We start from the raw sequence: 19,696 nt of genomic DNA, 5'->3' as shown, positions 1-19,696 counted from the left end.
TCGCGCAGCCTCTCCGGCTGCCCTCGCTGCAGCTCCACCACTGCTCTCCCTCTCTGAACAGTCCCACTGCTGCCTCTTCGTGCAGCCTCGCTGGCTGCTCTCGCTGCAGCCTCGCCACTGCTCCCTGGGTTGGTCACCGCTGGCCGACGGTGCCAATCCGCTCTCCGAGTGTATGTGGCGATCTCGCCACTCCTCCCAGCCTTCGCCCTGCGTGGCCTCACCCTAGTCCAGTCTCCACAACCTCCCTTCCTCTTCCGGTTTCTCCCCTTAAAGACCCGAACCCTTCTCCCACGTGACGTCACATCCGGAAGGTCGTTTATGCCCGCATTACACCTGTATCGTATCGTATCGCTGTACATACGCTCTGCACTTCCTATGATTCTGTGAAATGAAATAACACTACCCATTATTAAACTAATGGAACAGAAACTATTTCCAATTGTTGATTTTAATATTAATTGTTAACAGAAAGCAGTCACTTCTGAATGTTTACCGTGCATTCGGCAAGGCCTCGAATTCACATACAAACACATACACGCATACAAAGACAAAGGTGGAGTAGGCTTGTCTATAAAGACAAATATCTCCCATATAACCTTAACAGACTGTTGGGGCAAGTTCTGTTATCGAGCACCTATAAAGGCCGGCAGGGCACACGAGAGGGTGGGTGGCCAGCACCACCCCCGGCCGCCTTTGTCTCCCCAGTGGCGATGTTTACACACCACACCAGGTACTAATTTGAGGCTCAGTCGACCTAGGGGAGGCCCAGGACCAGTTCAGATAATCGTCACTGGTGTTGGCCATCAGCAGAAATCGAACTCGTGTAGCGAGGTTCGTAGCGCAGTGCACTAACCGCTACACTACCGCTCCCCACTACAACAACAACCACCATTCACCACTAAGTGGCGTTGACGTCACCACGACGCTTGTGCCAGGCTATGTGCACCTTGAGGCCACGTGAAGTGTCGAACGCCTGCTGGCAGGAGGTCACGGGGCAGACCCAGGTGCCACGGGTCGACTGACTGAGATGACTGGCTGATGCACCACCTGTGCCCCTACTGTGCCAACTTGCTGTGCTTTAGCCACCCGGGGCCCCGCTCGTTGTTGTGAGTGTCGCTCCTCCCCCCTCCATTGTTGTTGGAGGGCGACTGCCTCCAACTGCCCAGTAGCGTCCTTCAAGAGCCTCCTCCACAGAGGCCGATATTGACACCGCTGGTACCGGTCATCGGCAAGTCCACTCAGCTCCACATCCTCTTGTACCACATCACTCCATCTCTTCTCTAGCCCGTGCCACGCCCGTTTAGTCCCCTCGATCGGGCCGAACAAAAGATGTTTAGGCGTGCAGTGACTGGGCATGCAGGCTACATGACCCAGCCAACACAGCCTTGCCTGCCGGAGGAGCTTACCGATTGGACTTTGTCCAGATCTTTCAAGGATATGTAGCTCCTCACACAATCCAGCCTGGTTAAACCCAGGATGGATCGAAGGCAGGCCAGCCTAAATGTTTCTAAACGGCGAAGATGTTCCATTAGGGGGGTCCACATTTCGCAAGCGTAAAGAAGGGAGGGAATGACTGTGGCTGAGAAGACCTGAAGCTTCGTGCGGAGCGACAGACCAGGTAGCTTCCACGCAGCGTTACGCAACCAATGAAAAGATAATGCCGCTCGACTGATTCGGAGTGAGACATCTGCTGTCAAACCGGAGCCGGTCATGAACACACTGCCAAGGTATGGGAACTCTCCACTCTCTCCACAACTGCCCCATCACCAATTGGGAGTTGTGGGGGTGGAGTGTCCGATGGTACAAAATACCCAGGCAGGTGCTTAGTTTTGGTGGGGCTAATGGTAAGTCCCCACCTCTTAGTGGCAAGCTCCAGGTTCAGCATCAGCACCTCCAACTCCTCCTCTGAGTGAGCAGCAATTACCAGATCATCGACATACGTAACATGGTTGAGTAATAGGGAGCCATCCCTTGACTGCACCCAGGCATCGATCAGCCTCCCATTGTATCTGTACCAGATGGAAATTCATCCGGTACAGCTATTAAAGGCTTCACGAACTACGTGGTTGAAATAGATGTTAAATAATGTGGGAGCCAGAGGACATCCCTGTCACACCCCAAAGTGAACAGGGAATGGCTCCGACTCCCGGCCACGTAGTTTTACCCGGGCCCGCTCACAATCATGAAGGTCCTTAATGATTGTGAGCAGCGGGTCAGGGACTCCGAAAGCACAAAGAACAACCCAGAGCCCAGGCCTACTGATGGTATCATAAGCCTTGACCATGTCAATAAAGCAGAGATGTAGGTCTTGTTGGAATTCCTTACACCTCTGCTGTAGCAGACAGACAGAAAATATGGCATCTGTGCAGGACCGCCCTTTCCTGAAACCCGTCCAGTGGTCCAGACTGTTGTTATGATGTCATGTAGGGCTGTCTGTGCACAAACGCCACCCTCCTTCAGCATTTTGCTTGGGAGATCATCTCTGCCCGGTGCCTTTCCTGGTCTCAGGCTCTGGATCGCCTTCAGTAATTCCTCAACAGATGGCACCTCAGCCAGCCACTCACAGGGGGTGACTTCTTCTTCCAATATTTGAGGCAATGCAGCCTCATAGCAAACAGAAAACTGGGGCCCTTAAATAACGAATGACATGGGTGTAGCTTCCCCCTTCGCTTTTGCTATCATCAGTGAGCCCCACTACCCCCTCCACAGTGGGGTCGCTCCACCCGCCAGTCCCTACTTGTTCTGGAAGTCCAACAGCTCGTTGTTGATCTTCTCGATGTCGAGGTCGCTCCAGAGGATCTCGTAGTATCCGTCGACGCTCTCGATGACCGTGTTGTAGAGCCCGTACAGCTTCTGTAGCAGCGCCAGCTCTCGGCGGATCCGCTGCAGCTCGGGGTAATCTGCAAGTACAGGAGCAGTGGTTATGGGTAAGGGCGTGGGATGGAGGGTGGTGGAATGGTCGCACAGTGGTGTATCATTATTCATGACCGCTTTCCCGTCCTTAAACTGACAGAGATATATTTTCTTGACATTATGGTTATCCTTTATATTTTTTACTTGCTATTTTCGAATCAAGTGACTAGGTCAAACATTGCTGAAGAAGTCATGTAATGAGCAATAAGATACAATTACAATATGATGAGAATAAATAAAATATCAAAATAATTCAGCATTTCAAGATATTGTATAGAAACAGTAGGCTAATTTATTGCAGAGGAAAACATGTTTTTTTTTTGCCTGGACTTTAACAGGGGCAGGAAGTCAATATCACACATGGCAGGAGGAAAGGAGTCCCAGATGATGGGGCAGCAGAAGAGAATGAGCGATCTCCCACTGAGAGAAAGTTCACTGAGGAGCTTTGACAGAAGGTTTTGATTGCTGGAGCAGAGAGTGTGAGGAGGATCTTGAAGACAGAAAGTGTGATCTTGAATTTGAGCTGGGATAGAAATAGGAGCCAGTGGAGTGATCAGAGTATTGGGGTGATCTGGTTTCATTTACAAGTATGTGCGAGTAATGTGGCAGCGACATTTTTAATGAGATATTTATTTAGAATTCTGGCAGTCATACAATGACGGAATTCCACATCTGGTGGAAGCATATTGAGAAATACAAATGCCAAACATTGATGAATCTGCACGGTACATCTGACACAGGACGATCACGCAACCCACCTGTGACCGGCAGCCCAAAGAGTTCCTCTCCACCCGAATAGGTGGTAAACTTCCGCCACAGGTCGTCAAACTGCATCTGGCACATCTGCAGTCGGTCGCTTGCCTCCTGTGGAGCGATCCCTGCCTCTCCAGGCCCCCTGATACGGACGCAAAATGTGTAATTATTCAACTAAGATAACTGTCAACATTCAAAGTGATTTCCTGCTCAAACAATTGAGGTATTACTCATCTCCTGTTTACAGCCCTGAGACAGTGTTGGAAATTCTACATTCTACAGAGACAAGTCTATCCAGAGGTCAACTCCTGTTGACTTCCCGTGTTGCGGACCTCGGAGGTATGATCGTCTGAATCAACCCCCAATTACTTTTGTTATGCAGCAATTTATATGACAAAGTGTAACCTTTATTATGCAAATGATAAAAAAGGCCACGAGAATTTTTTTTTGGAAAAAGCCTTGTGAGAGATCTCTTCGATGGGCATTTTCTGACACATGGGGGTTCTGCTGTCAGAGATCTCCAAATGGATCCTGCATCTCGTGACATGACGCTGGTAGCACAGTTGGAATATATTGGGGAAAAAGACAACAAAAATATAACAGATATCACAGCATTTGCTGTATAACTGCTGAGAAGCCAAACACGCAGGGACATCTGTATGGAATTGTAAATAACAATACACTCATATTTTTGGTTCTTTCGGTAAAGTCACGTAGAAGAGAAATAATAAAAGAATAAAAATATAAAACAATAAAAATTCTCACAAAAACATGGTTAGATGCCACGAAGTAGGTGGCAATGCCTTCTACCATATGTGTTGTAAAGACCACATGGGTCTCTTCCATCCTTATGTGTTGTATGAAAGGAGAGAAGGTTAGCACTCCCCTTGATAAGGACGGAAGAGACCCTTGTGGTCTTTACAACACATATGGTTCAGGCATTGCCACCTACTTCGTGGCATCTAACCATGTTTTTGTGAGAATTTTTATTGATTTATATTTTTATTATTTTATTATTTCCCTTCTACGTGACTTTACCGAAAGAACCAAGAATATGAATCCCTGCAGTCACGAAAGCTTTAAATCAAAACAATATACTTATTTATTAATAAGTGAAAGAAATAGCTTCACAGGAAGCTGGTTGCAAAGTCAAATGAGCGAACATACATGAGGACAGACAGGAGGATGGCTCTACTCACTGGGTGTCGTAGTCGAGGTGGAAGGAAGAGAGGTCTTGGTGGAACTGCGCGACGCCGGTCAGCAAGTCGGCCTTCATCGTAGGTTGCAAGACCACCAGCGTGTTCTGCACCTGCACACTCTGCAGGGATCAAGGGGCATCATCTGTAGCTCCCAAATATCTGGGAAGCTCAACTGGGGACACATGGTGAACTGGAAGACCCTCCATCCATCAGCCCCACAACATTTTACATAGCCACGCCCACTCAACTACTAGTCCTGCCCACATAGTGAGTGGCCATTCATCTGACATTGGCCCCACCTACTACTCATCTGTTTGGGAGTTGACTAAGCCCATATTTCTTCCAGGGTCGATAAAATTAGTACTACTTTGTGAAACAGTCGACACTGTTTGTCCTATGCATAAATTAACTTCTGCCAGAGGAATAATTAATTTACACTACCGTGTCATGGATGTAAACATGAAACGAGCACTGTCTCAATGCTCGTTTGAGCAAAGAAAGTATATATTTTAAAGAAGAAATAGGTTCCTAGTCTCTCCTTTAAAGCAACGACAGGACGATACCTGGGTCATGAGGTTCTTCCAGCAGTACGCAAGGCCATCCACGCGGTCAGCACTGCTGTCGCGGAACGTGAGGTCGTATTTGGCGAGCATGGCGAAGGCCTCCTCCACAGGCCCGATGGCCGATTCCATCTGAATCTCGGCGGCGCGCAGCTCGGCCAGAACCGCCATTGCCGCCCGCACATCCTCCAGGTCACAAATGGGCCGCGCCAAATGTTTGGCCATGGCCTCGGAGAAGGCGAGCACCTCGTCGGTGGAGGCCGACGCCTTACGGTTGAGGGCGGCGCCAAACGAACGCTTCCACGTGCGGCACTCCTGCACGAGCGCCAACTTGAGTGGCTCGGTCATGGCAAGCACGGGCCCCACGGTAAAGTGCGCCGGCAAATCCTGCACCTGCTGCTCCAGTTGCTGTAGGGAGAAGGGTAACCAGGCTGGGTGAGTGCCTGACCTTGTATTTTATTTTGTCACTTTTCCCCAGTTTCATCCCAATTGTGCTATTTGCGGCCTGCCATGAGACGAAGTATCCAGATGCATCTCTTGCACATTAATGCAACTCTTCGTGATAGAGAATGGCCCAAGGAAGTGGATACCACAGGACTGCCTCTGAAATCCAATCAAGTGACCTAGTCCACATAAGTAGAGGGGCAGCACTTTCAAACCCACTCTGCTTTTTCAGAGTAATGTTGCTTGCATGAATCAAACTGATATATGTTTTGTTTTGATAGATGGAATTGATTCATGTTAAGTGGAGAAACACTTTTAAGGTAAGGAATGTTCAGTGCAGCAATCTTTGGTGACCAAGCTGAGATCATCAAGTAATTATGCTGGGCAAATACAGGCAGCTGAAAGCCAGATTTGAACCCAGGATCTCAGCAGTGAAAGCAGTGCTCTGAACTCTGAGCCAACTGGCCCTGTAGAGTGCCTGATATTGTGCTTTACTTTTTGATGACAATATGTGTGCAAGCTTCTAAGTGGCTTAATGCAGCAGACATTAAAATTTCACCTACATGTTGTTGACGCTAAACGTGAAGGTGGGTGTTTAGTAATTTACTGGGGGTGATCACATTCACTCACAGCATAGTACACCATCTGTGCGTTAAACTCCGACATGGTGGGATCTGTTGTCATAAACTCCTTCACCATCTCCTCTGGTTCCTGGAGCACAAAGATTCGTTCTCTGGTTAGTGAAACCAATATTTAGCACTGGATATTCGTTCCACAACTGTAATATTGTATGTCAGAAAATTAAATTTTGACTTAAAACTTTCGTGACTGAAGGAATTTATATTCTTTGGTTCTTTGGGTAAAGTCAAGTATATAGAAAAAGAATAATCAAAAATAAAGTGAATACAAATTTAAAATAAATTAAAAAAACACTAATGTAGACTGTAGGCTGGTTCTTAATCGTAATGAGTGTACTGGCAATCTATAATGTAGACTGTAGCCTGGTTATTAAGTTTGGTGAGTGTATTTGTAGTCTATAATGTAGACTGTAGCAATTGTTATTAAGCTGAGTGTACTGGCAGTCTATAATGTAGACTGTAGCCTGGTTCTTAACCTCGGTGAGCATACTGGCAGTCGATAATGTAGACTGTAGCGTGGTTATTAAACTTGGTGAGTGTACTGCCTACAGTCTACATTATAGACTGCCAGTACGCTCACCGAGGTTAAGAACCAGGCTACAGTCTACATTATATACTACCAGCACTCACCAAACTTAATAACCAGGCTACAATCTACATTATAGATTGCCAGTACACTCACTGATATAGAACCAGGCTACAGTCTAAATTAGAGTTTTTTATTTGTATTATATTTTAATTCTTTTTATTCACTTTATTTCTTATTATTTTTCTATCTATGTGACTTTACCGAAAGAACCAAAGAATATGTCAGAAAATTCGTGCAACATTTTCAGGCAGACATCTAAAGTCAAGATTTTATCTGCTTAAACAAATGCTGCTGGAAAAAAACATTGGTCCGGAAGGCTGATCAGCTCACGTTAGCCATAGCTGGCAATCAAATTCAGGTTGCCGGATTTATATATCGGTGCGTTATCCACTGCACCTCTGTTCCATCCAGGGTCATAGGAGCAAGCAAAACATCCTCTACGCCACCTTCCTCACCCAGAGAGAATTCACCTCAGTAATCACTTCAGTCTCCTCCGTCATTCTTAAGTCTCACTTGGGTGGAGGGAGGCTCACCTGGCTCCAGAGGCTAGAGAAGCATGAGAAGTTCTTGAGGACCTCGGTGGACTCCACACGAAGAAACGACAGAACGGAGCTCAGGTGGAACATGACTTTGCCCACGTCCTTGTGCTCGGTGATCTGCTTGTCCAGCGTCCGTGGGTTTATCTGCTTGATGACGATATTCTCGTCGCCAAGTTCCCGCGCCACCTGCATCTCCAACTGGGGACAGCAGTGTTTATGGAATCTCTCAATATTCCATTATTCTCTCTGGTTGTGTTTGATCAAAATATGACTTCCATGGCCTACATCAGAGGTTGGGAATCTTGTCCTTCCTGTGGGCCTAGTAAGACATTAAAATAGCTTTAGTCGGTCACACATTCGTTGAAACTAAACTTTGATCACTCTAGGAATGTATGCATTAACAGTGTGCTCAGAGATACTTGCAAGACAACAAGAGAGTTTGCTAAACTTAGAAACACGGTGTTGCCAGATCAAATATTTCCCTCTAATACCTACTTAATGTGGCTAAGATTATTGAAGTGCCCGGTATTGTTTATGGGTCATTTTAAAGTGGCGGGCCTCATGTGGCAGCAAACCGTATTGACTATGACCTGTGGGCCGTAGGATCCTTACCTACCCTTAGCATAAGCAACCGTTATCTAATATTTTCCCACTAAAAAATGCACGCCCACCTTCAAGTTACTTTGAGCAGAATAAATCACTGAATTTAAATTACAGGTGCCGAGAGATGAGTTCTGCTGACTGCTGCTTTGATCGATGAGGCTTACCTGCTGCTGCTTCTGCTGCAGGTGAGCGTACTTCCACACCGAGATGTCCTTTGCCATACCCAGCATCACGTTCACAGCTTTGTTCAGCGACGACTAATGGGAAAATGGAAAAAAATTACACAACCATCGCTGTTATACGTTCAATGACACAACTTCATGTCCACACACTTACAAATATCAAAACACAAAGTCAGCAATCTTACACTTAGATTTGCAAATATCCAAATGTGACTAATTAGGTCAGATCTCAGAAGTTATGCAGGGTTGAACCAAGTTAATATTCGGAAGGGTGGCCACCAAGGCTTGCCGGGTGTTGTCAGCAGGGCCGGATCATGGTCCCGTGAGGCCCCTGGGCACATGTCTTTTGGAGGCCCCCCCCACCCACCCGCTTTCCTATATTGGTGTCTTTCTTGCCTTCCTCCTCGCAAATCATGCACTAGATCGTCAAAATCTAGCTGTCTGACAAGGTCTGACTCTATTGACATAAGTGGCAATGTGCTGAAATGTGTTTGGCACATGCTACTCCGCAGCTCATTTTTTATTCTGCCGAAAAGGGAAAATGTCTGCTCACCCTGGCAGTTTGTCACTGGCAAAGTTAGAAAAATCCAAAAGTGCCACGAAAATATTGGGGAACACTGACTGCAGATTCAGTTCCTGCAACGTCTCAAGCAATTTAGTTGGGCACTTCTCACCCTCAGAGTCAGACATGAAAGACTTGCATTGGATGAGTTTGTTGGCAAAGTTCATGTCCAGGTCTGATGGATATGCAGCGGAGAGTGCATTTACCTTTTCCACTATGACATCACTGTTAGACACCTGATCTGACATAAAAAGAACGCCAAAGAAATTGGTCAAACGCTTGTAAGCGTCCAAGCGATGTTCAAGGCATGCCACTAGCTTATCAATGAACTGCTCCCTCCTCTCAAGTGTCACACCTGGCTCTGAGCTCTCATCTGCAAATGTTTTGCGTTTGCGTTGAGTAGATAAAAGAAAAAAATAGAAAAGCACATAAAAGAAAATAACCCTAACCCTTTAAAAAGGCTGTTAGAAAATAGCCCTTAGGAGGGATTGTGGAAAAAGACTAGCTTTACTACCCGGCTTCGCCCGGGACTTGGATTCTTGTCTTGGATTAATACAGGGCCTACGCGGAGGATGGGGGGGGGATGACATCAGCAGGCACACTATATGACGCTGCCGCATGCGGGTGACATCACAGATGTGACGTCACTGCTCACTTGCCGTGCAAAATATATCCATTATTGCGCCCCCCCACCCCGCCCCAAAAATACAAAAGTCTATTTTTATACTTTTTGCATTGTGTACAGTCTGGAAGCTACCCACATGCCAAATTTCAAGTTTGTTGCATGTCGGGAAGTATGCTAAACATTTCGAACAGACACACATATTCACAAATTTCCCTTTTTATATATATAGATGCAAAAAGTATACGGAATATATTAATGTGGCGTAACAAGCAAAAAAACAGGCATCTGTCTGTGGTTTTCCCTTCCAAGAAAGGTCTTATATACCTGCCTGACACAGAGAGAATAATGTTGCTTGCAATTCAAAAGAGAAGTTTTTCTCATTGGCTGAACAACCAACAAAGGTTTCTGATAAGTCAGTGAAATGACTTGGTGGAGACTATGCACATAGGCCACACCCCATCGATGGGGAGGGGAAAAAAGACCTCGTAAGAGCTGTTGACAATTTGCATGTCAACGTTAGCATTATCTACTTCCATGGATCTAAAAACAGATGGTCTATAGAAAAAATGAATGGGGTTTTCCTTAATCTTTAAGTATGGATTGGGTCTATTATATATGCGTTAGTGTATCAAAAAATGTAGCTTTTGGCATATTTTTTTAATGTTTCACAAAACCGCGGTGTATTTTTTTATATTTGATTTGTCAATGGCGAACTAAGCTCTCAACAAACGACAAGCCCTAGGTCTCACTAGATGGCTTTTTAGTACAGTTAATTTGGTTGTAAGGGCAGCTAGCTGGCAAAAATGGCAGCTAGCTTAATAATTTCTGCTAACAAGCTGAACCATATGGGCAGCTAGCTAGAGAAAATGGGCAGGTAGCTAGAATAAAGGGTTAGCTAGTTACAGTAAGTCAAATAACTAACGGCTTGCCATAATATGACGCCCTTCAAACTCTCCTGTTATGCAGAATGAACTGACTTGTTGGTGAATATTGTATCATGTCACAGCATATTGTAGCATGCCAACCAGTGGCTCAGTTGTACAGAAGCCCTGTACTCTCCGAGAGGCTCTCGTTTTAAGCATGCACTGTATGTACCAAGGGGCCCAGGTGTTACGCTGGATGTATGCACCGAGGGGCCTGGGGGCCCTAGTGGTCAACTCACACTGAAAGCACCCAGGGGCCCGGGTGCCCTAGTGGTCAGCTCACACTTTAAGCACCGAGGGGCCTCACATTGTAAGCACTGCGGGGCCCGGGGGCCCTAGTCATCAGATCCCGCTTTAAGCCCCAGGGGCCTAGGGGCCCTAGTGGTCAGCTCACTCTTTAAAACGCCAAGGGGTCTGGGGGCCCTCACACTGTAAGCGCTAAGGGGCGCAGGGGTCCTCGTGGTCAACTTACGTTTTAAACACAAAAGGGTCTGGGGGGCCCTCACATTGTAAGCGCAGAGGGGTCTGGGGGGCAGTCGTGGTCAGCTCACGTTTTAAACACAAAAGGGTCTGGGGGGCCCTCACATTGTAAGCGCAGAGGGGTCTGGGGGGCAGTCGTGGTCAGCTCACGTTTTAAACACAAAAGGGTCTGGGGGGCCCTCACATTGTAAGCGCAGAGGGGTCTGGGGGGCAGTCGTGGTCAGCTCACGTTTTAAACACAAAAGGGTCTGGGGGGCCCTCACATTGTAAGCAGAGGGGTCTGGGGGGCAGTCGTGGTCAGCTCACGTTTTAAACACAAAAGGGTCTGGGGGGCCCTCACATTGTAAGCACTGAGGGGTCTGGGGGGCCCTAGTGGTTAGCTCATGCTATAAGCACCCAGGGGCCTAGTGGTCAGCTTGCGCTGTGCGCACTGAAGGCCCTGGCGTTCAATTTCCTTCGGCATTCTTGGGCCACGCAACATCGTGCGCGGCCTGAGGCTTGGAGGCCCCCTAGCAGTCTGAGGCCCCAGGGCACTGGCCCCACTGGCCCGGTCCATCAACCAGCCTTGGGTGTTGTAGGTGGAGGGTTTGTTACCTGGTCAGGAGTTGGCAGAGCTCCATGTCACCCCCTTGTATGCATGGTGGGTTTTCTATGGGTGTTATTATATCCTCTGACATGAAGCCAAACATTCAGATATGGAATTGATAAAACATCCCAATGCAGAACTCTCCTGAGCAGGAAAAGACATCTTGAGGACCAGGGCAAATCATTGGTATTTTTCCTTTATCTTTATACTTTTGAGGAAAGGAAAGTTAGCCGCCTAATTTTGGCTTAACCTAGGTTTAGGACCGGTTGAGAATGTCATCCGCAAACTGACGTTATGGGGGTCATTGAACTATACTCTAACCAGTGCTAAACCACTCCGCACACACATGCACACATCCTCTCTCAGCACCTCGCCGACCCACCAGGTGGCTAGGGTCTCACCTGCAAGTCGTCGAGGCTGGGCTTGAGCAGCACGTTGGGGATGGCCAGCATGATCTCGGTGCAGAAGACGGGCATGTGCGTGTGACCCTGCTGCAGTCTCTGCTGCTCCGCATAGGGCCCGGCCGTCTGCAGGCGGCGGCGGAGGGCATCCAGTGAGCGCCGCGTGCCTGCCCGCACCGATAGCGGAGGTGGGGAATACGCATTCAAATTTTATTTGATGCAAATGACCAATTAACCACGTTTGTGTAATTTAGATACCGATTGCAAATTACAAATGTAATTAAATTGTATATTGCAATGACATATAATTTAGATATTGCCCATATCATTGCGGGCCACGTGGGATGGGGGTCAGGATGAGCTCCACTAGATATCACATTTTAACAGGCAACTCCATGTCTTATGAATCTAATGAATAGACAAAAAAGTTTCAGCTTGTACCATCATAATCAGCCATGTTATATATCCACTGCTGCATGAAGGCCTCCCCAAGTCATTGCCATCTATCATGATCTTGCTATGCAACAATCTCTCTTTCCAAACAAATTCATGTTGCACAAGCTAAACGAAGGTTCAGACTTTTCTCTACATTGTGAGCAACAAAGTAAAATGCAGCAAAATTCAGTTGTACTGTACTAGGCTCCCACATTTATGCTTTCTTCCTTCATCAACCCACAATGACGGACGTGGTGAAGTATGGTCAATAACCACCATGTTCCACATAGTCTGGGGCATCCCTCATTCAACAGTGGATTCACAAAAAAGCGGTAAACGTACAATAATGATGCATCAATGCATCGATTGTAATAATTTCTTGCACTCGTAATGCATGAATCAAATCGTGCTCTTCAGATCTGCAGCTTTGGCACAGCACTTATATTATAACATATTTTTTTGGTTGTGCTATACAGCTTTCCAACGTGCGCCTTTTCGCGTCATCTGGTCCAACACCATGTGAGACTAGGCTCTAAGAAAAGCTGTCTCAGGTGTGGACCAATCAATTTCAAGGACAGTGCATACATTATCAGTTGTGTATTTTGTTTGCATTCCGACCGCAGGTATTGTGGTCAATGCAAACATGACTCCTTGTAAAAAAGGTGTCAGTTTTGTTGCCAGATAAAAGGGTAATAAAACAATTATCATATTTTGCTACTGGCAAAGGAGGTTCCAATGGTGCTCTCCAATGTGTTTTCTGGTTGTACCATGTGGTGTTCGGCATGTTGTCCAACATCAATAACTAGCAGCAGCCAACAACTTTATATAACTGTGGGAGAATGTCAGCTGCTCCATTTATTTCCTGAAGGAACTCCCCCAGTAAGTGGAGAAAAGCATTGGATGTCATGCCGAACAACATGCGGTACAAATAGAAAACACATCGGAGAGCTGCACTTATATTTGTTGCCAGGCCCCATGGCTCTTGAGTGGTGTTGGCTGTGCTGGGAAATTGGACACTCACAGCGGACGAGCGCCTCCGTGTTGCGCTGACAGATCTGCCCTGTGAAGTTGTAGTAGGCGCACGACAGGCACTCCTGGCAGCGAGTCTTGTGCTTCAAGTCCGGGTGTAGGCATGGAAATCCATCCTGCGGCCGGTTACACATCGACCACCATGAATCACAGTGTATCAGGGCACCACTAAACTATAAATTACAGTCAAAAGACAAAGTAATCACTTTCTCAAATGAGCAATGAGGAGGCGGGCACTCGTAGTCACTCCTTTGATTGCTAAACAGGCTCAATACTGCTTAGTCGAAATCCAATAATGGTAACTGGGTCGTACATGAGCCCATTGAAACCATAGTTTTTTTCAAGAGAGAGCTGTGTTTAAATAGGTATAAAATATGAACAAAACAAAGCCCAGTGTGGCAGAAAAGCAGTGCAAATAACACACCAAATGAGGGAATACTGCGGCACGTGGAGCTTGACTACCTTGATGTCGGCCTGCTCAGCAGGCTTCAGCTTCGTCTTGAGTAAGTCGAGAAGGTCCAACACAGACTTCTCCACAAAATCGCTTTGTCTGCAGGACCAAAGGTAGTTCGCAATCAAAGCATCCGTAATATGCACACAATTCAAGAAATGAGCATCACCAGCATCATTTTGACAATATCATGTTCATATTTCGATTTAAAGCTTTCGTGACTGCAGGGATTCATATTCTTGGCTCTTTCGGTAAAGTCACGTAGAAGGGAAATAATAAAATAATAAAACATAATTAAATAAAATTCTCACGACGTTTCGGCCACAACGCAAGCAGCCGTCCTCAGGTGAAGAAACAGACAACTCTGTTTCTTCACCTGACAGCTCTGTTTCTTCACCTGAGGACGGCTGCTTGCGTTGTGGCCGAAACGTCATGAGAATTTTATTCTATTATGGTTTTTTTATTATTATTTTATTATTTCCCTTCTATGGGACTTTACCGAAAGAACCAAGAATATGAATCATGTTCATAGCTGCATAAAAATGATGATACAAATCAAGAATGGAAAACTTTAAAACATTTCCAGCACTGACAAACATACACCATGGGAAGTTATACCTGGAATGTGTATGCAGCTGGCATAGTAATTTGCCACGCCCTTTTTTAAGTGTAAAACCAATCGATGTAATTCAATTGTGTATGGCACATGAATCTATTTGTTAATGCTCTAAGATTTTCACAAACCATGGCTATACTTATGGAAATGCTACCATAAATGATGTAAAAATATGCGGAAATGTTTGTGTTAGTTGCGTAAGCGCAAATAATGCAGCGCGGTGAGGGTGCGGAAGAATACCACGGAGCGAGGCGTAGGTCCCGTCTACCAAAACGCCACCTTGACCGAACCCAAGCTTCACTAGGATTATGGTAAATGGAAATTTTTGTAGCATTACATAATTCGTTTCCTTTTGTAGCAATATGTAATTGTTTGTTTTCTATGCTTAGAACTATCTTTTTTTCCCATGTTTCTATTGCTAGTTTTCTTCATTTTAAGTTTATTTCATGAGATATTTACTGTACGTACTGTGTGTGTAAGTGTGTGTATCTGAATTTGTGTGTAGACGAGACTACTCCATCTTTGTCTCTGTGTGTGTATGTAGCATTCGCCCGTTTCTCATTGAAAATAGGCACATTTCAAAATATCACTGTCCTGGTCACAAAAGCAAAGTTTGTGGGGAATAATAGCCATGTTCTGTACTTCTGAGGCATAAGCAATTAGGAAATAACACTTACTACCCAGGAACAAAATTTTTTTTACAATGTTATAAGAACCACTTCTAAAACTTTATGTCAATTATGACAAACTCATTAGACAGAAATTAGCATGCTGGCTAAAAATTATTAAGAGCAATGATAATTTATACAAAAGGTGAATTCTAGACAGCAAATGGTGTGACTGCAACCATAAAATCGATCCCCCCATCATGCTTTGCAAGTCAGGTGACATCAGCCTACTACGTCTGTAATGTGCATAGCCTTGTCCTAGACCACCAACCCTAAAGAATAAAAATCAGTCGTGTAATTTTAGACTGCAGCAGCAGTAGAACAATGATGGAACTGTATATCCATTTCATCCTTCATCATTGCGCTCATTCGAACCGCATCTAGCGACCGGTGCTACACACCGATCTTTGAGCACTCACGTGGCCAGGCTCTTGGTGGCGGACGCGACCATGGTCTCGGTGGCCGCCATGAAGGCCAGCATGTCGAGGGGCTCCTCCTCAGGGAGGGTGAGCAATGGTGTGAAGGACATGTCATAAAGCGTGGCCTCCACGCGGCACTCCATAATGTCCACCACTTGCTTGGTGGTCTGCTTCAGCTGCACCACCGCTGCCTGGATATCCTCAATGTCTGCAGGTTTTTTGGCACAGGGGTTTGGAAGATTCATTAAGTATTATTATTATTCATTAAGTGTCTGAAACTCGTACTGACTTATCATGTCTAAGATATTCTTAAATAACATATTCAAACAGACTTCCATTCTGTGGCATTCTATTGGCTTTCCAGATCAATATTATTCAGCATGTATTTTTTCTTTATTTTAGTATTCAAATCCAGTAGCATAATATGGCAATAGTGTAAAATAGCACTCTTTCATCACATTACTTAAAATACCGTAGCTACCACAGCCATTGTTCATCCACTGAAAGAGTCAGTGCACCACACAACAAACTCGTCAAGCAGCTCCAATTATCTTGTAGCAAGTCATCACCGTGGACATGAAATGACATTGCCGTGGATTTAATGGCCCATTTGCAGCTGCCCCCCATGTGCCCAATGATGCTGTCTCAGGTCACGTGAGGCTGACTCACAAGTGTCGATGTTGAGCGATGTCCAGGAGATGATGGTGAGGCCTGGCAGGATGGCGTCCTCGACAAGGGCAATACACGGCGTCATGAGCGGCTGTAGTATGGGTGGAATGGAGGACACTGCCTGCGTGTACTCCCTAAGAGCCTCAAGCAGCCTGTAATGGGCCCGGGGACACAAACCCGCGCACCACGCCGGCGCACACACACAACAAAGTCAAGGTGAATTCCTGCTCAATTGGGCATTGAGATGGTACTCGGCTCTTGTTTACAGAACCGGCACCAACGGTAGCAATTCCAAATTTCCATGGCGGAGGCAAGTCTATGCATAGGACATCCACTGTGGTACTAATTTCATTGATCTCGAATGGATTATGCGTTGTCAATCTCTAACCAGCATTGAAACTGGCAACCTTCTGACTGTCGCTCCAGCGCCAACCCACGAGGCTTGATCTTACACACACCCACGTATTGCGCCTATATACACACCACATAGACACAATGCACACACGCACCTACATGTGCGTGCACACCCCCAAATAAACATAATTTACCCATACATAAACACATACATATGTAAGGACAGTACAGGGCCTGGTTGCCGTGGTTAATAATTGACTCGACGAGAACGGACAGGGTCACGTAAGGATAGTACGGGACCTAAGTGGTCATAAATAATAATTGAGACAGGAGGAACAGACAGGGCCAGATAAGGTGAGAGAGAGTTCGGGAAAAGGCGACGTGGCCGGGTCCGAGAGGGGGATAAAAGACGGCGTGGAGCAGGGCTCTGGGCTGCTGTGGGGGAATCAAGAAACCGTCGTCGCCTTGGAGCGGGCTGTCTTCATCATCTTGGATCAGGGCACCTTATAGACCTGGAAGGCTATATTTACATACTGTTTTCGTGACTGCTATGCATCCGCTCCTATGTAGTCAGCCAACTACATAGGGAGCGTCGCGTAGAGTCATAGAAGTTACCCAGCTGGATATAGTCATCTCGCGGTTATCCGTTAAAATATCAGTGAGTCGGCGGACTTTATTCATAAATATATATAACTGAACAAGACGGTGTCTCTGAGAGCTCCATTACACATACACACAGTGGTCACCCATTCATGGTGGTCACCCGTCCAAGTAATATCCGGACAAAACCCTGCTGAACTTTTTAGATAAGACGTGATCGCATGCATTTCAGGTGATATGGCCATAGGCTGAACTCAAACACTTATATATATTAAAATGTATATGTGAATATATATTTCAATATTGAAAACGTGTTTCATCAACTGGATGGGTGTGCAAACGATAGGCAGGGCAGCCCTCACCTTGTGTGGTGCTGCTTGATCTGCTGCTCTTTTTGACATAGGTTAATGACCACCTCGGGCACCTGGAAGCCCAGCTTGTGGAGGTGCTTGGCCTCCATCAGCAGCTCGAAAATGGCCAGGTCAAAGTTGACAAAGAACTCCTGAGAAAGAACATTTCCAATTATGCGATGAATGATTTGAGCTCACACTCAGCTCAGTGATCTTTAGTAGGTATGTAACTGGGGCTTAATTTGAGCTGCCGAGTCTATCGGCAATACAGAAAATATTTCTGCATTCAGCACACTACATCCAATATACCTCTCGCTCAGGTGTCATAGGCATGGAGGTGTGAGGTGGCTAGGGGATAAAAACCTTTCCCCCTCTGGGCAGCTACATTACCTTCTTCTTTGGGTAACGAACGAGCAACGACGCGAGGAGGCTGTTCCGGACTAGGTCCACGGCGCGGCTCCAGGCCCGGTGGTACAGCAGCTCAAATTCCAGCAGCACGGCCGCCATTTTGTTGTAGTTGCGCACGGCGATCTTGCCCTCGGACGTCTGTGTACGCGGCAGCAAAACGTCTGCATTGGAACACTCATTATTGCATCATTGGGCTCTTACCTGGTTTTTAAATAAAGTCTAAATATCGGCCAGGTTACTCAGCAGTTGAACGAGTAGCTCACAATCAGAAGGTAGCGAGTTTAAATCCTGGTTATGGGTTGACTCAGCTCATTCTCCCTCCGATGTCAATAAAACAGGTACCACTTTGTGGAAAATTCAGCAGCGGTTGTCCTATGGATAGATTAACCCTACCATAGGAATAGGGAATTTCCACCAATGGCTTAGGGCTGTAAACAGATGAGCATCACCTCAATTTTCATTAAAGCATGGAGTATGTGGCGATTTGTATATTAAATTAGATTTTTGCTCTCATGATAGACGCATGAAATGGTGACCCCTGCAGCCACTAAAAATGCTACATTCAGCCAAATGTTTAAATAATATAATTGTTGAATCATGACTTGAATCGTGATAATCCATCAAATCACATGGGGGAAGAATCGTTACATGCCCACTAGATATCATTGTAAAAAACATTTTGTGATGTTTTATAAGTTTACATCAAGTCAAAGTGTTGGATAGGTTGGAGCTCATACTCAACAGTCATGAGCCAGTACTGACATTTCCTTTATTGGGGATCAGTCTGTATTGCACTGTAATTGTAGTTTTCGGCCCTTTGTCAACCCACTACAGGATGAAGGCCACTCCTTGCCAAGTCAGTTACAGGGCTTTGTTTTTTCAACTGCGCTCAAAGACCCAAGTGATTTTAAAACTCTTGCAACCCCCTACATGAAAACACAAGTTCGTAGCCATCTCAACCACAGATGTAAACTACAACCTCACCTGAAGGACGTCTCGCTTGTTGTTCAAGAACTTCATGGGGATGTCGATCTTGCGGAACAGCTGCCGGGCCCACATGATCTTCCCGGACACCTGCCAATCAGTGCCAAGGGATAGGCACAGGGCAGCATCAAAGTGTGAACGAGTGAGTTCCAGGACGGGCGGCAATGGAAATTGCGATGGTGCTGTGCTGCGGCGAGTCTCACCGGTGGGATGTTGCGCGGGATGGGCGGGCTCTGCTTCTGCTTCTGGTAGGTTCTCCTCACCATGTCCATGTCACGCGCATAGCGGTGCAGCACCAGCTGGTACTTCTCCATGAGCTGCAGGCGGCCGCCTGCAATCCGCTCAAACTTGCCCAGCAGCTCGAGCATTTTCTCTGTCTGGAGGTGACCCAGTCGTGTGTATATTAGCCGTGCACGTGCTGTGATACACCCAGTGCTGTAGAGGTGCAGTGCAGCTATCAGCCCATTCCTTTAAAGCATCCTGCTGAGCAGAATATGCTCCAAGGTGCAATGTCTTACTTGCCAGATGTAACCACTCCTATTTCAGTGGAAAATGAGAGATATCTTGGTAGCATGCAACCGTGGAAATCCTGACCAGCCCGTGGACCACATTGTAAACCAATGTGAAGTTAAAAAAATCAGCGGAGGCATTGAAGACATCCCGAGGCTGTCCTTTGCCTATCAGACATGGACTTACACAAGAAGAATGCCTTACTG

At 46.2% G+C, this 19,696-nt stretch overlaps 1 protein-coding gene and 2 non-coding genes across 4 annotated transcripts in view; 1 reads left to right on the top strand and 2 right to left on the bottom strand.

Annotated features, from left to right (window-relative positions):
* Positions 1-19,696, bottom strand: part of LOC144718588 (dynein axonemal heavy chain 5-like) — a 97,445-nt gene that overhangs the window by 44,413 nt on the left and 33,336 nt on the right. For both annotated transcript variants that reach the window (XM_078593965.1, XM_078593973.1), the window contains exons 16-31: positions 19,184-19,357; positions 18,981-19,070; positions 17,979-18,134; positions 17,601-17,740; positions 16,285-16,436; positions 15,616-15,823; positions 13,924-14,011; positions 13,454-13,577; positions 11,998-12,164; positions 8,403-8,495; positions 7,630-7,833; positions 6,500-6,580; positions 5,429-5,833; positions 4,866-4,984; positions 3,672-3,808; positions 2,738-2,900 (exon numbers count right to left, since the gene is read on the bottom strand). In XM_078593965.1, coding sequence (XP_078450091.1) covers positions 2,738-2,900; positions 3,672-3,808; positions 4,866-4,984; positions 5,429-5,833; positions 6,500-6,580; positions 7,630-7,833; positions 8,403-8,495; positions 11,998-12,164; positions 13,454-13,577; positions 13,924-14,011; positions 15,616-15,823; positions 16,285-16,436; positions 17,601-17,740; positions 17,979-18,134; positions 18,981-19,070; positions 19,184-19,357 — 2,501 coding nt within the window. The remainder of the gene's footprint in view (positions 1-2,737; positions 2,901-3,671; positions 3,809-4,865; positions 4,985-5,428; positions 5,834-6,499; positions 6,581-7,629; positions 7,834-8,402; positions 8,496-11,997; positions 12,165-13,453; positions 13,578-13,923; positions 14,012-15,615; positions 15,824-16,284; positions 16,437-17,600; positions 17,741-17,978; positions 18,135-18,980; positions 19,071-19,183; positions 19,358-19,696) is intronic.
* LOC144723943 (U6atac minor spliceosomal RNA) lies at positions 4,430-4,518 on the bottom strand. Its single transcript, XR_013586421.1, has one exon. It is a non-coding gene; the product is annotated as a U6atac minor spliceosomal RNA (small nuclear RNA).
* Positions 4,519-4,644, top strand: LOC144723940 (U6atac minor spliceosomal RNA). The gene has a single exon (XR_013586419.1). It is a non-coding gene; the product is annotated as a U6atac minor spliceosomal RNA (small nuclear RNA).

Source organism: Lampetra planeri, chromosome 1 (genome assembly GCF_965212315.1).
Source record: "Lampetra planeri chromosome 1, kcLamPlan1.2.h2, whole genome shotgun sequence".
Lineage (NCBI taxonomy): Eukaryota > Metazoa > Chordata > Hyperoartia > Petromyzontiformes > Petromyzontidae > Lampetra > Lampetra planeri.
Note: the sequence above shows the minus strand (reverse complement) of the source record. Positions and strands in the feature narration are given on the sequence as shown.